The sequence below is a fragment of the Bipolaris oryzae genome (assembly GCF_000523455.1).
Source record: "Bipolaris oryzae ATCC 44560 unplaced genomic scaffold scaffold_97, whole genome shotgun sequence".
In the NCBI taxonomy this organism is placed as follows: domain Eukaryota; kingdom Fungi; phylum Ascomycota; class Dothideomycetes; order Pleosporales; family Pleosporaceae; genus Bipolaris; species Bipolaris oryzae.
In genome coordinates, this window is record NW_006911373.1 from 14,372 (window position 1) to 28,848 (window position 14,477).

At 50.9% G+C, this 14,477-nt stretch overlaps 6 protein-coding genes across 6 annotated transcripts; 2 read left to right on the forward strand and 4 right to left on the reverse strand.

Moving 5' to 3' along the window:
• Positions 1-498: 498 nt before the first annotated feature.
• On the reverse strand, positions 499-5,145 carry COCMIDRAFT_6651 (uncharacterized protein; the record flags this gene model as incomplete). The annotated part of the gene is made up of 1 exon (XM_007691316.1): positions 499-5,145. The coding sequence occupies one exon, from the start codon at positions 5,143-5,145 to the stop codon at positions 499-501; it is 4,647 nt and encodes a 1,548-aa protein (XP_007689506.1).
• Positions 5,146-5,800: 655 nt separating this feature from the next.
• Positions 5,801-6,891, forward strand: COCMIDRAFT_38145 (uncharacterized protein; the record flags this gene model as incomplete). Its single annotated transcript, XM_007691327.1, has 2 exons — positions 5,801-5,919; positions 5,979-6,891. The coding sequence occupies 2 exons, from the start codon at positions 5,801-5,803 to the stop codon at positions 6,889-6,891; spliced, it is 1,032 nt and encodes a 343-aa protein (XP_007689517.1).
• Positions 6,892-7,246: 355 nt separating this feature from the next.
• On the forward strand, positions 7,247-7,991 carry COCMIDRAFT_99457 (uncharacterized protein; the record flags this gene model as incomplete). The annotated part of the gene is made up of 2 exons (XM_007691340.1): positions 7,247-7,520; positions 7,675-7,991. The coding sequence occupies 2 exons, from the start codon at positions 7,247-7,249 to the stop codon at positions 7,989-7,991; spliced, it is 591 nt and encodes a 196-aa protein (XP_007689530.1).
• An 853-nt stretch (positions 7,992-8,844) lies between these two features.
• Positions 8,845-10,565, reverse strand: COCMIDRAFT_99495 (uncharacterized protein; the record flags this gene model as incomplete). Its single annotated transcript, XM_007691341.1, has 3 exons — positions 8,845-10,223; positions 10,278-10,464; positions 10,533-10,565. 3 exons carry the CDS (start codon positions 10,563-10,565, stop codon positions 8,845-8,847), a joined length of 1,599 nt encoding a protein of 532 aa, XP_007689531.1.
• Positions 10,566-11,728: 1,163 nt separating this feature from the next.
• COCMIDRAFT_99416 (uncharacterized protein) lies at positions 11,729-12,647 on the reverse strand (the record flags this gene model as incomplete). Its single annotated transcript, XM_007691342.1, has 3 exons — positions 11,729-12,193; positions 12,242-12,337; positions 12,393-12,647. 3 exons carry the CDS (start codon positions 12,645-12,647, stop codon positions 11,729-11,731), a joined length of 816 nt encoding a protein of 271 aa, XP_007689532.1.
• A 334-nt stretch (positions 12,648-12,981) lies between these two features.
• Positions 12,982-14,340, reverse strand: COCMIDRAFT_38149 (uncharacterized protein; the record flags this gene model as incomplete). The annotated part of the gene is made up of 4 exons (XM_007691328.1): positions 12,982-13,513; positions 13,565-13,710; positions 13,809-14,058; positions 14,105-14,340. 4 exons carry the CDS (start codon positions 14,338-14,340, stop codon positions 12,982-12,984), a joined length of 1,164 nt encoding a protein of 387 aa, XP_007689518.1.
• Positions 14,341-14,477: the final 137 nt, after the last annotated feature.

Consider the following 14,477-nt stretch of genomic DNA (forward strand, 5'->3'; position numbering starts at 1 on the left):
AAACTAGCGGGGTTGTGCTTGAGCCTCCCGGTATGTCTACACACATACACACAAGGACCCTTGGCCGTATCCGATACCCTGCCACCACATGGTCCGCGCCCCCGATTGCGCGTCTATTCTACTGTGTACACACACACAAGTACTGACACAAGTACATACATATTAACATACACATGTGCCCAAGTACACAGCTACCTACCTACTTACGTACGTACGTACCTAACAATATACGCACTAAAACATGCACTTGGTATATTGCTCTTAGGATCCCTACACAACGCCTTGTCATATGCCTTCATAATCCACTTCTCTTCCCCTTGAAAAAAAAAGACTGACCCGTTGGCGCACAAAACTTACAAGGCCCCACGTCGTATCAGTTGCCTGCCGCAATTTGTAGAATTTCATCCACAATCAGTAAACTCTCTCGCTCTGGGAAAATATCTCAAAAAAAAGGAGCAGAGTAAGCAATCAGCACAGAGCACACGTCATGCCCACCCTTTACTCCCTGATTTGCGCCTTCAGCCCTGCCACCTCCCTCTTCAGACGCGCGTTTTCCTTTCGCAGACGCGCTGCCTCTTCTTCGCTGGCCTTGAGTCGTCGCTCCACCTCCTCGCTAGCCCGGCCCTTTCGCGCACTGCTCGTCACCTTCTCCAACTCTTCGTTGAACCGTGCATACAGTGCCTCGTTCTCTGCATTCACGTCACGATACAGCTGGTCCAGATGCTTGCACCGCGCCTCAGATACTTGCAGAGACGTCGCTACATCGCTCGCTATGCCCGATGTGCGTGACGACAAGAGTTCCAATGTTGCCTTGAGTTGCTTCTCCAAAACTGCAATCCGTGCCTCTGCTGATCGTGCTCCGTTGGTAAGCGACAATGACGGCGCAGAGCTCTGAGTCGTCAGACGCGGTGTACCCTTGGTGCTCAGTTCCTGTCCAATGGCACTCAGCTCATTCTGCAGCGCATTCGACGCATCGTCAATGTCTTGTTCTTGCTGCTGCAGTCGCTCCCGCAGCTTTTGTGGCGACTGCATCTTGAGCCTCTTTGGCGTACCCGTAGAACCAATCCCCATCTTGGTCGGCGACCGTGGCGTTGAAGGCGGAAGCTTGACCGTATTTCCAGATCCAGTCCGCTCGTGCAACCCAGATCCCGTCGGTCGGAGACTTGGAATCCCCGAAATCGTCTCGCTTCGCTTCTTCGTAGGGCTGAGCGATTTGATGGTAACCTCATCCTTGATCTCTAGCTTCGGCGTAATCGACTTTGACCGAGAGTGCCCTGGACGTTCCGACCCGCTCGTCGCTACATTCTCCTTCTTCTCCAATCGCATCGGAGATCCAAGTCGTGCAGGTGTGGGTATTGATGACGCATGCTTGTTGAGCAACGCCGCACTTGATGGCGTTTCTGGACGTGATTCTGGACGCGGTTCTGGACGCGGCGAATCGCTGATCTGCCGATTTTCATGACGAAGCACCGAATCCGTTTTGCGAGGAGTCTGCGGGGACCACTCAGGCACATCGTCAGCATCTTGTAATGTCTTGAGGTCGCTCAGTGAAGAGCGCCGCTTTTTGCGGGGAGGCCCGGCAGCGGGCGGTACCTCTCCAATAGTTCCGAGAACACCACTATAAGGACGGTTGCTAGTACTCGGCGGCTCAAAGTTGAACGCGCCCAGCACCGTCGGACGATCGCGAGACGATGGGCGCTTGGGCGACAGACGTGCTGCGGCGTCTGTCGAGTTTGAGCGAGCAAGGGGCCCGACTCCGTTTCTTGACATGCTTGGTGACTGCGCCTCTGACCCTCCATGACTGTTTTTACTCAGCGAACGCCAGATTGCTCCTACTTTTGAATCGTTCTCAGATTTGCTGTTCTCCCGGCTCAGCGTGCCAAAGCCAAATCGTCTCCTGAGAGACGTGTTCGGGTTCATCGAGCCAGCGGCCGCATAGCGACCCTTCGAATCCATAGATCCATAGATCGGCGTGCTAAGGCCGGGCGTCTGGATTGGGAAAAGTACATCGATATCTTCCACTAGGCGATCCATCAACGATATGAAATCGTGCGAATTACCAGCTGGAACTAGCATCTCAGCAAACGCTGCAGTGAGAATGCCACGGTCCCCATCGTTGCTAGTACCGTCCAACAGTTCGGCCAACAGATTAATAACCGCTCGGAATGCTCGCTGATTTGGAGGTGCAAACTGTTCAAGCATGTTTCTGAAAAACTCCTCGAATTCGTCGGGCGGCATCGTGTCTGATCGCATCTGTAACGAGACTAGTGTAGCATGAGATAGCACAGGGCCCATACGCTCTCTCCAACCAATGCTCAGGAACTTTTCAAACACTGCAAACAGTACGTCGACTGATGATTGACTGGCCAAATCAAGATTTCCGGGATTCTCAAGAAGTGTGTTGTAGAGTTCGTTGACAACGAGTTCATCAGCAACAGTCCTTGCACGAACAGAGCGTCCGACAATGTTGCCTTTGCGTGCGAGCAGAGCCAGCGTAAGATTTGCAAGAGTCTCTTCCAATTTCGTAATGGGATCAGTTAGCATGCCGTTGAACGAGGCGCTCTTGTTGGTGCTCGATGAGTTGGGGCGTGACGATTCACCGTCGCGGCTTTGGGCGCGGGCAGGCGTAGATTGTAGAGGTGGCGGTATCCGTGGTATATCGCCCATAGTATGGGCATTACGCTGTAGTTTGCGTGAACCGCCTCCCTCCCTGCCGATAGTGCCACTGAGATTGCTCACACTTCCACCAAAGAAGCTCGATAACATCTTGACAGGAGAATGTGGACGACTCTTGCTGCCTCGTTCTTGTTCCATTTCGTACATTTCAAGAGCAAGCGACTTGAGTATCTGGTGATTTCGACGTAGATAGGCCTCAGTCAGTGCAAAATTCTTCACACTGTTGCGCAGCTGGAAGTAGTTGGTCATGCGCTTCGTCAGGACAGGCAGGAACTCCTGGCTCGTTAGTTTGTCTCGTGCCGTGTATCCATTGGTTCCGTTGGTTTCCAGGTGATACAATTCATCTCCAAGGCTCGAGATTGTGATGGTAAGCTCGATACCACTGTCGCCGACTTGAATAGGTTGGGAGAACTTGGATCCTTCAATGAGAATCTGTATTTTAGCAGGATCTTTCCGGCCCTCAATCTGCTTGCCACCTGTTTCCTCCGTGACAGACGAGAATAGACTCAGGTCGCCTGGTAAGGCCCGGACTTCCCATTTGTCGCCTTCTCGCTCCGCTTCGGAAAACCTGCCCTCAACCCGAGCTTTAGTGAACTCCTCCGTGAATTTTTGCCCTTTACCCTCATACGAGCCCTGAAGATAAAACATGCGGATTCCAAGCCTCTGTGGTTGTTCTCGATGCCGTGACCGCGACGAAGGGTTAGCTGATGGCACCGGGGATAGGACTTGGAGGATGTTGCCTTCTGAATGCTCGCTGATGAAAACGTCGCTCAGACTCAGATGCTGATGGAATGTGAGCTCGGTGTTACCGTCAAATGACTCGGCAAACTTTGGGTTGTCGAGTTCAGCAAGCAAACCACGGGCGCTCATTGAGCCATACTCGGACTTTTGAAGAAGTATCAGAAAGTCAGTAAAGAGCACCATGATTCCAGATACAGTGGCTGGCCCAGACAGTTCGCCGTGATACGGTGGAGATAGCTCTACACAATCAACTGCTGTGATAAGTCGTCCTTGTGGGTTACATCCAGACGGCCATGACGAGACCATCTTGCGCAGACGGCCAGATATTCTGAATTTTTGTGCGGTCGGGCCCTCTCTTGTGCAAATGTCTGATATCATATCTCTCGCCTTGAGGAATAGTTTGATTGCTGGGTGCCGAACTGGCAACTGTTTCAGAATATTATCAATATAGAGGTTGTATCGGGGAAGGCGTTGTACGGGCTCAATCAACATGGACGTGAGTCGCTGTTCACCTGTCTCGTAAACACGTTTGGAGAAACTGGAGGCTGAGTCCTTGGTAAAGTGCTTTAACAGTTGCGAGAAGTCGCCATGTGCCGCCATGTAATCAGTGTAGCAATCAGAGAACTGCGGCAGCCACTCAAGAAGGGTCCTTGCGACTGCAGCCGCTCCCGTGACGTCGGGAGCATCTTTTTGTCCTCGCAAAGGAGCAATATAGACGTCATCTGCGGCAGTTTCAATGTCTTCAATTGCTCCATTCTCCGATTCTTCCAACACAACCCGCAGGGCTTCCAGGAATTGCGAGTTAACTTCCAATATCTTGTCCAGACTGGGAGGAAACAGACCCTGGAGTGCTTGCTCTGTTGGGCTACCACTGGAACTTGACTTTGATTTTGCCTTTTCACGAAACTCAACAGCGACTGTATGAATCAATTCGTCCAGCTTGTTCACGTAGTTTTCTTCCGTGTCCAGCAATTCGCACATCTCGCGCCGGAGCGTCTCTTTTTGCTTTCTCGAGAAATTCTGGGATCGGTTGAGGGCCGTTGGTTTTGAGGGCGCACGGCGGAGCTTGGCAGTGGGCAGGAATGCCGATTCTCCAAATAGCTTAATGAGAGGTGCGAATTCCTCATACTTTTGCTGGGTCGGGTCTTCTTCGGTGTCGTCAAACTGGGCCGACTCTCTCGGATTGAGCTTGCGGATGCTTCCCTGCGGCAGGACAACATCGAGGTCTATCCACGAGAGCGTTTGCTCACCCAAGGCGTGCCGCACGTCTACTATGACATCCATGACATTCTCGACCTTGACCATTTTGGCAGCGATGATGGCAGCATGCGACTCTGAGAACAGCCTGGGCGCCGAGTGTAGGCTCTCCGACGAGCCATAACGCCGGCTCCATGCGCTCTTGATCTCGGTAGGCAGCTCGAGGAAGTATTTGTAGAGACTGAAGGCGAGGCCGCGGCATATCTCGTCGCCCTGTTCCTCGCGAGGCAGGCATGTTACGGCATTGTAGAAGGTAGCTGTCGGGGATATAATCAGGCGGGCGAAGTTCTGCAGGCCGGCGGGCGTAAAGACATGGGCTTGGATGCGCGAGTGCGTGGCCTGGGTGGAAGTTGCGGTCGGGCCGTAGAAGATCAGGACGGGAGAATTGGAAAGCAACTCGTCGGTGGTGTAGAAAAGCGACAGGTCGTCTGCGGAGAGGGCCGCGGGCTCGGGGTTAATTACGACGCCCATGGTGTCGAGGGCGTGGAAACGAGTGACGAGGCCGGATAGGTACAGCGAAGCAGGTGACCAGGGCAGCAATTAGGTTAGTGCATCGCTTGCATGGCGCAGCCGCGTGGGGACGGACAATGGTGGTCGTGGCAGGCGAGGCGGCGGTGATGGTCGTGGTCGTGGCAGCGGTGGTGGAGGTGGAGGTGGAGGTGCTGTCGTCGTAGTAGTCGGGTAGCCATACAGGACAAGGGCAGCAGGCGCGTGTCGAGTCGAGTCCAGTCCAGACAACAACAACACAACAACAAGCTGGCAGCGATCTGTTGAAGCCCGAATCAAGGCGGTCGTGCAGCAGCGACCAAGCGCGAGCGGGAGACTAGACGGCGAATTGCCAACGTGCAATCAGGGCGACAAGGAGACGCATGGGGGGGTCCCGGTCCTCATCACCGCAGTGCCAGGTATTTTTGGTGCGAATACATGGCCCTGCAGCCTACTTTTGCTCCATCCATCCCTCCGACCCGCCTGCGAGCTAGTTGCGCATCAACCCACCCCGCAGTGCCGACGAATATCAAAACATCGTCGTCATAGCAGCTCACGGTCGCGGCTGGCTTCATATGCGAAAATCTCCCACGGCACGTTTCATCGCGCATCTGGGCTGGTAGAGTGCCCTGCTCCAGCCATGGCCACGCAGCACCAGGGCGGGCTGCCCGTCTCCATAGCACACCAACAACAGCATTTCCGCCTGCTCGAGCTGCCCCCGGAAATCGTTGAGTTGATAGACAAGCCAAATCCTCCGTTGTATGTCTGCCGTCGTGTCGCATGGAATGCCGACTCCCTTTTCTCACTACGCGTGCCAGACTATCCATCAAATCGCAAGCTTTTTCCGCTGCTACTGGCACGCATAACGCAAAGCCCGCATATGCCGTACTCTGCACCCCGGACAAGTCGTTCCAGGTGCGCCAGGTCCAGACGTCCAACTCGCTCTTCGTGACCCAGCCAGCCCTCGAAGCCCATGGCAACGAGATCCCCATCCCTGTCACACGCGCAATTGCTCTGTGCAGCTCCACACTCGAGCTCCATGCCTCTTTTGCCTCTGCCATTGCCTTGTTGAGGGAAGTGCTCCCTGTGTACGACATTGTTTCTGGCGACGTTGACGCCACTCCTAACGGCATGACCAAGGCTGGTATATTCAACGACATGCCCCTGTCTGATGGAGAGTGCCAGGCAGGGTGGACGCAGCTCATGGCCTTTGACACAAATGAGGGCTCGTATCAGCCATCTCCGAGCGCCCTCTCCCATGTTTGGAGATCCATCATTGCTGCTGCATTGGCAGAGGGTATCCCCCTCGACAAGCAGTTCATGACCAGCGACATTGCAACGGCCGTAGCTGAAGAAGGGCACCCCGCTTCTCTCACACAAGCCGTGCTTGCGTACTTGGCAACGGATGACACTGACAGGAGCGGACCGTGGTCCTGTCTCGACCGAGCAAAGACAGTCGCCTTCACCGGGACAACCCTGCTAGATGCCAGGCGTGGTGCTGACTTTTTGATTGCTGACTTCACTGACACGTGGGAGGATCGCCTACCAGAAGTATGGCGCAAAGATGCTAAGCTTACAGCCATCGAAGGCTTTTATGAATTTCCTTCAGATACAACCATCAAGGCTAAGGGCAAGGCTGCATCGGCCCCGGTGGTGGACAACGGAACGACAGCTCTAAAGCCATCGGCGCGCAAATGGCATGAAAAATTTGCCAAGACGAGAAACAAATAGACCATTCTTATTGTTGTGCTGGGTGGTGATGTCTTTGTCACGTGATCGTGTCAAGAGCGCGTCTATCGGCGTCCGACAGCCGCGACTAGCGGCTTGGTAATATTCTGTAATGCAAAATTGATAAGCTGTGACTGGCTAGTACTACACCCCCGCGTTAACATTCATGTGCGCCACCGAGATAACCAAACTTGCCATTTCGTATTTTCCTTCGGTGTAACTCTTTACCTAGCTTATGAAGCGAGTCCAATTTTTGAGACTACTCACTAGACCTACACGGACATACCACACTAGAGTTCCAAGGCAGTGTTTTGTAACCAAGGCTACTCTCCAATACCCCGTGCCCCCTCCAGGAACCATGTCTACCGTCCCAGGCGACAACGGCGCAACTGCGCCCGTACCTCCAGTAGACAACGACGCCGCCGTTAAGCCCTCTTCTAAAGAAGAAAAGCCCCTGCCCAAACTCACGCCTTCTGAATTCCGGCAATACAACAGAATGGCCGTGGAAATGAACCGCTACCATGAACACTTCCGCGCAATGTGGAAAGTCGTCTATTCAGCATGTGAAGCTGGGAAAAGGCCCGAAAACATGTCTATTCGTCAATTCATCAGTACATGCAAGCAATTCTGCCGTAAGACTACTTTTTCATCCATCATGTACCTTTTATTCCCCAACCCAATATTCAAAATGACGGATACTGAACATCCCCCCCCCCAACCATCCCCACCCTGCCCCCAAATGAATTAAACAAAGAACCACTAACACTCCCATCTCTCTCTCCAAAGAAGGTCTAACCTTCCACCACACAATCGAAGAACAACACGTCTTCCCCATCCTCGCCAAGCGCATGCCCGCCTTCAAAAAAGAACTCGACCTCATCTCCCAGCACAAGCAGATCCATGTCGGCATCGACAGGGCCGAGAAGTACCTCCAAGAATGCGAGTCTGGGGAGAGAGAGCTGAGGATGGCTGAGATGAAGGAGATTCTGGATTCGTTTGGTGAGGTCCTGTGGCAGCATCTTGATGATGAGGTTGAGCAGTTGGGCGCGGAGAACATGAGGAAGTACTGGAGTTTGGACGAGATGAGGAGGATTCCTTTGTAGATATGAGAGATGCGCGATGCGCAATTTTTGTTGCTTTCTTTTTTTGCCTAGGGTGAAAGTGTGATTGGGTGTTTGAAACGCTGGGTTATAGACGTTTGAGACGTTACAGCTTTTCTTTTTCCTTTTCTTCCTTTTTTTCTTCCTGTTAGATTCTCGAAACGTGAAATCCGATGCGTTTCTTGATACAATTCCCATGTCTGAGATAGCCCTTTGCGACAACCCCATTACGAATTTTTTTTAACCATCTTTCTTTTTTGATATTCGAAACGCGGTCATACGTCACCAAAACTTCGAAACATCTGACACTTGACACAGCCAAACCCTCTCTCCCCGCTCCGCCCTACAGACCCTGGATCCAAGCCTGGTTCTTTTCTTTTTTTTCCCTTTTGACACATTGGTCTGAGCCCTTTGGCACCCGCCGACACCTGAGGTTTAAGGCCGACAGCACAGCACAGCACAGCACAAACACCCACAACTTCACCATTTTAAAGACTCACGCAAAAGATATCTGAAGAAACTGCACATTTGATTGATATATTCTACTTCTACATTACACACCCGTGTGCAGGATTCAAATAATAATGTTACAGCGCGTTTGCTTTTATAAGAGGAAAAGCCGATGAACCTGGGTATGTCGATTAAACAGAAATGAAAAGTTTTTTTTAAAAAAAAGAGTGAGCGAATGGATATTGCTGGCCAGCAGTGGATTAGTATAACGGATACCTCGTCCGAAATCATAAAGAGAAAAAAAGAGGAAGAAAAAAAGAAGAGACGCCATCGCAAGTCATATGTAGTCGACTTGTTCGGCTTGCAAAATGGTTAATCGATCGGCTAGGAGAGGGCTAGGCTGGGTTCATGCAGTGGTAATATTCAAGCCCAATAATGTTTTCCTCTTCAAACTCAAGAAGCGCTGCGGACTCTTGAATTCCCAATCGATTCTCGGTGTCCAGCCGCCCGCAGACACCACATCCGGAAGCGTCGGCGCATCGGAAGTGCTTCGGAAATGGACTGGACTCGGAGGCTCAAAAGCATGGCTTCCAGCTGTGCTAGGACGAAACCCGCTTCGTGTTGGACTGCGGGTTGAGTAGCTAAACGATGTGTCGGTGGGACTTGTAAGTTGTTGCCAGGGACCGCCGAGGCGTCGAACGATTCTTGCTTCTTCGCTTTCGCGCCATCGCTTTTTTTGCTCGGCGGAGGCGAAGACTGAGAGGGTACTTGTGGATTTGGCCATGAGGACGGAGAAGCGTTCCGAGAGGATGGAGCTGCGCACGGATCTGTCTGCTGTTTTTGGACGGGCGTATGAACTGCGTCCTGAGCTTCGCCTCGTGTCTAGGACTATTGGTGGTGGCGGTGTGAGAGAGTTGCTTGATGCGTTTCCGAGATCGATTTCTATGATTCTGGGTGGTCCAAGTGGCCAGGTGGGTTTCTCGCTGATCACTTCTCTGTCCTCCTCGTCATCTTCTTTTATCGTCCTGAGAGACTGACTGTCGTATCGTGTTTTGTCTGAGGACGCTGATCGAGATTCTTGCTTCTCCACGTCTCGCTGAACTCGCGGCTGAGAATAGCTCCCTTTTCCCCTGGCACCGTTGGGTATATACCACCGAAGGTCTACGCGAAAAATAGCGTACATGAAAATCGTTTGTATTTCCACGAAGAAGTTGAAGAAATAGAATGCTCCTTTTCCAAGATACCCGGGTAGAGGTTCCGATCGCGGCGTGGGTGCTTGCAGAATGACACCACAGCGATACCATGCACCAAGGGCTAGAAGTGTTGTGCTGATGAGCAAAGTGAAAACTCTTGTGCGGAGCCGGCCGACGCCAAACTTGTCAATTGAGGAATAGGGTGCGGTGATTGTAGCGAAAACCATGGGTAACGGTAGCGTGGCGATAATGGCGAGAAATGTTGCACCGTATCGTTGGAGGCCTCGAGTAGTAGCTTGGATATTTGTGTTGAGAGTAAAGAAACTTTGGACTGAAGCACAAATGACTGTGATGATGGTGAACACAAGCAGTGCACAAATGACCTTGAATGCAATGCCGAAAGCAGGATGCCAGCCGACCGACGGATGTATGGAGCGGACGAGGCGCATTGCGAAAACGATATTAATGACGAACAAGATGACTACACCGGCTGCAACGAACATTTGTGCAGCTATCGCGAGCGAGGTGCTTGTCGGATTTGACGCTGATGCTAGCCGTACTATCGATGTCAAGATGCGCTCCATACAGAAGCCTAGCTAAGATATCAGCGTCGGGCATTCCAGTTTTATAAGGCCTAGGCACTTACCGAACATGAAAATGTTTGGTAGAAACTTGTGACCCCTAGATTTGTTCTGTCGAAAGATTCTCATATGTACAGCTGCTCCCATCACGAACAAGACCAAAAAGATCGATTGCATTGGAAGATCGACGCTTCTTACTGGAGACCCACCCAACGCCCATACTGTGGGGGCGTATGGAGGACTTCGTGCTGCCTGCTTCCAAGTTAGCCATTGGTTACTATAATCTTGGACGATGCCTTGAATGGAATGTTGTTGCTTACCATTGGCGAAGGCATGCCGCTCTGCGGTACCATTGTGCTCTTGTCCTGCAAATCACCTTTGGTAGTATTGAAGGAAAACTGGGGTCAGCGAGAGCGCCGGAGTGCGTGAAGCGCCAGCACTTAAGGGGTGAGTTGGCGGTCGGAAAGTCGAGAGAAACTTCGTGCGGAGAGCACAAAGTTTATCATACTCATCATTCTGCAATGTGACAGCCTTGAAAGGCTGGCACCAGCATGTGTCAAAACGGAAGTCAAACATGTGAGTTGTGACTTGTCCATGCGTCCAAACAGTGTAGTGTTTGATGTTGTGGTCTGAGCCGCGAGGCCAAAACACCGATCATTGCGCTATTTTAGGGCTACCGCTCCACTAGCCGGAACTGAGCATCTCCACACGGGATGACATCGTTGATCTACAGTAGATCTTTGCTTCCCGCAATTGCCATTGGCCCTGGTTTGATCATTCAAGTATACGATAGTTCTTTGCGGAATAATACTGACCAAGCATTGCACCTCATCACACTTTAAAGTTGTGCTGAACAAGAGCTTCTCCATCCCATATGGAGGCATATTGATGAACAGCAGTTGTCAAGCTTTATTGAGACGGCAGTTAAAAAAAGAGAACAAGGCCATGAAACACCGCCTTTACTTGTTGGTCTCTGAACGAAACATTGATTGAATATCAAGTTGTATACTATGGAAACTCTACCCGCAGTTGCTATGTATGCGAGGCAATATAGTTTGGCTGACATCACGGCAGCGCGTAGCATTTGCTGTTCCTGTTACCACGGGTAGTTGACTTACAGCGTCCCTTCCCGTACCGCTGCGGCTCTCGGAATTAAAAATAAGCAGTCAATAATGGCATATGGCGCGAGGCTCCACTGTATGTTTAGCTGCACTGACTGTGTCGTTTGCAGAAATCAATCCCTCGTATCCTTCCAGTTTGTATTCTCATACGTGGTATGATGACGCTGGGAGCAATTGCATGCCGCCCCAGAGTTTAGCAGCCTAATCTGCGATGTCCCTTGATCATCATAGTAATCAATGGTATGGTTCGTGATGCGAGATCAAAAGACTAGAGTATAGAGCTTCTTTTTCACTATTTGCTTCTCGATTATCGGAGTAGTATTGAACAGGAGTCAAAATACTGGAGAACCATCTAGGGCCAGTTCTGCCTGGGATACTGGAGGAGAGAGAACTGGTCAACTTCGCAAATACTCCGAACTGCTGAGGAGTATCAATTGCTTCAATTTCGGGTCTGCCAACCGATTTTGAAGCCTATGTGGGTTTCGCGATCCAGGAACTTCTTGTCTATCCATTTGCATAGCATGTGAAATATGTGGACTTGCATCCGCAGGCGATGGCAATGGTCCACTCCCTAGTGTGAGAGTGCGAGCGATGCCAGGTCTCCGTGTTCTTGTCGACACATAGTTGACTTGACGATCTGACTGCCTCTTCGAAGCGGTTTGGAGCTCATGATCAATGCGCCCATCATGAGCGACACGAAAACCTGGGATTTGCTTTAGTTTGGGGCTACGCGTCCCTTTGGGCGTTTCATCGGCTATATAAGCTCTGTCTGGAGTTCCCTTTATAGGTGTGCTGCGCATGTCTGAGTGCCATATCGTGTGGGGAAGCGGCGCTTTTCTCAATGTGACTATGTTGCATATCTAAATTCGCATTAGAAGTAGTATGAGCCTTGTTTACATGAATCGTACAGGACCGCCTGACGGATCCGCAATCGGCCCATCAAGCTGACTGTCCTCTATGGGATCAACCACCGCAATAGAATCAAAAAAAGTAACTTCCATATCCTAAATTGTGCATCATTAGCGTCATACTAAGTTCCCATCTGCGACAGTCTCCTACACTCGACTGGGGCAACCCATCACTTGTTGTAGTTCGCAAAAGAGCAAGCTGATGCACCGGCAGACGTCTTTTCCGAATGGTCAAGTGTTTCTTCGCCTTCTCGTTCACGAAGGAAGCCCCTGGTTTCCGTTTGGACGGTATGATACGCGTTGAGTCAGATAAGTGCTGTGATTTGTTTTTGTGTTTGCTGTCGCGGTATACACGCACGTGCACCGGTTCAGGTGGGGAGGGTGGGATATCGTACATTGACATCATATGAGATTGTTGTTTCAAACAGCTGTTTGTCGCCTTATGGGAGCCTATTGACCTTCATCATACATGAGCGGCGTCTGGTTTGAGATGGGATCTGGGGGTTTTTTGGCGATTATGAGCTGAACATGGCGCAAATAAGTGTGATGTCAATGGTAGCGAACATTTCATACTTTGGGCAGTCACTACCCACCCAATTAGTGTCAAGGCCCTGGTCCTTGTTGCGTGTCTCGGCACATTAGACGAGACAGTGCGAAAGCAAAGAATGATTGAAACTTGCCATCCCTCCCGCACGAACACGCTGCACGACCAAAATGTCCAAGCTTTTGGTTGATCCTACTTAAAGGTAGATGTAGCATAGAGGAGTACCACCTAGCGTATCGAACATATCCCGAATCTTCAAAGTCTCGCCGTTGATTCCCATCTCCAATGGCTCATCAATGGTAGCGTTGCGCGTTGGAGGCTTGTTCTGCAGCGTCAAGGTACCAGTCACTTTGTTCGCCTCAGCCGGGTGGAGTACCTGCCAGATCCAATAGATTCGATCAAGCATTGTGTGATGGAGGTAAAATGCAGGATCATTGACAGAAGAATAGAGATCCGTTGCGTCTCCGCCCATAGTGTAATGTCCCGAGGCGTGTAACCCTAAGAACCCATCCGTATACCGACCCAGAATTTCCTGCCAGAAAATGGGATGCGTTACGGATCCTGCACCAATGGTTACATTCAGTAGATTCTCCGTAGTGAACCACTTCTTGGATATGTAGGGACTGAGATCTCGGCGCAGGCAGTGGGGGTTGTAGTCGGTGATTCCAGTCGCCAGGTCGGTGAGGCCTTGCATACCAGGCGAGATGGGTCCAATGTTTGCTTGCGTACTGTAAAAGTGTTAGTTATTTTCAATTTTCCATATCACAATGTGGTTTCACTTTTTGAAAGGACCGCTCTTAACACACCCACCCCCTTGTCCAGAGGGGATTGGTATCAATCGACCACCAGCAAGACTTCCGTTGTGAGCAAAGAACTCGCCGTCACCGCCCAAACTGGTATCACTCCCATCAAAAACGGGGGACTCCTAGATATTATCCGCATGTGAAAACCAGTCCCAGTACTAACGAATGGGATGAGGGTTAGAGTGTAGAACTTGCAGGCAGTTGAGAGGTTGAGACTCACGGGTTGGTAGCCTTTATAGCCACATTCGTCTCGAAGAGCTTGTTCATAAGCCCATACAAAGTAGCGATGCCAGGTAAGGAAGGGACCATTTCCATGTATGTACAAGGTTTGGTTCACGTGGATGGCGACGAAATCATCGAAGCGAGTCTTTGCTGCTGGAGCCCAGAACGGATCAGACTTGGGTGGCAAGCGTCGAAGACACCGTACAGCTTCGATGTAGGCCTTCCGATCCTTCTTGCTTATATATTCCCTTTTTAAGATTAGTGAGTGAACACAAGTGTCTATTGAAGACTTACCAGCCTTTTCGTATGGTTGCAGTCGCCAAAGAGCAGCCTTTTGAGTCTCTTTTGAAGACACTCTCGCGCTGTTTGAGAGTTTCATAGGCATGCTGCTGCAGTTGAGCAAGAGCTTCAAGGGGTTCAACTGCCGGATCTATATTGATAGTCGAAGCCGGCTGTGAATCGACGGGAACAGCAGCCACAAGATTTGTTGCCAGCAGCTGGAAAGAGGCAAGAGCATTGAAGATCCACATCGTAACGTGGTTGCACTTGCTATGCGTAAAGTTTTATAAAAAAATTGAGATGGAATATCAAAAGCGTGACGGTGTTTTTATTCACAAACACACAAAAGACGAATTTGAGACGGACTTGGACATCCGGCCATACAGCC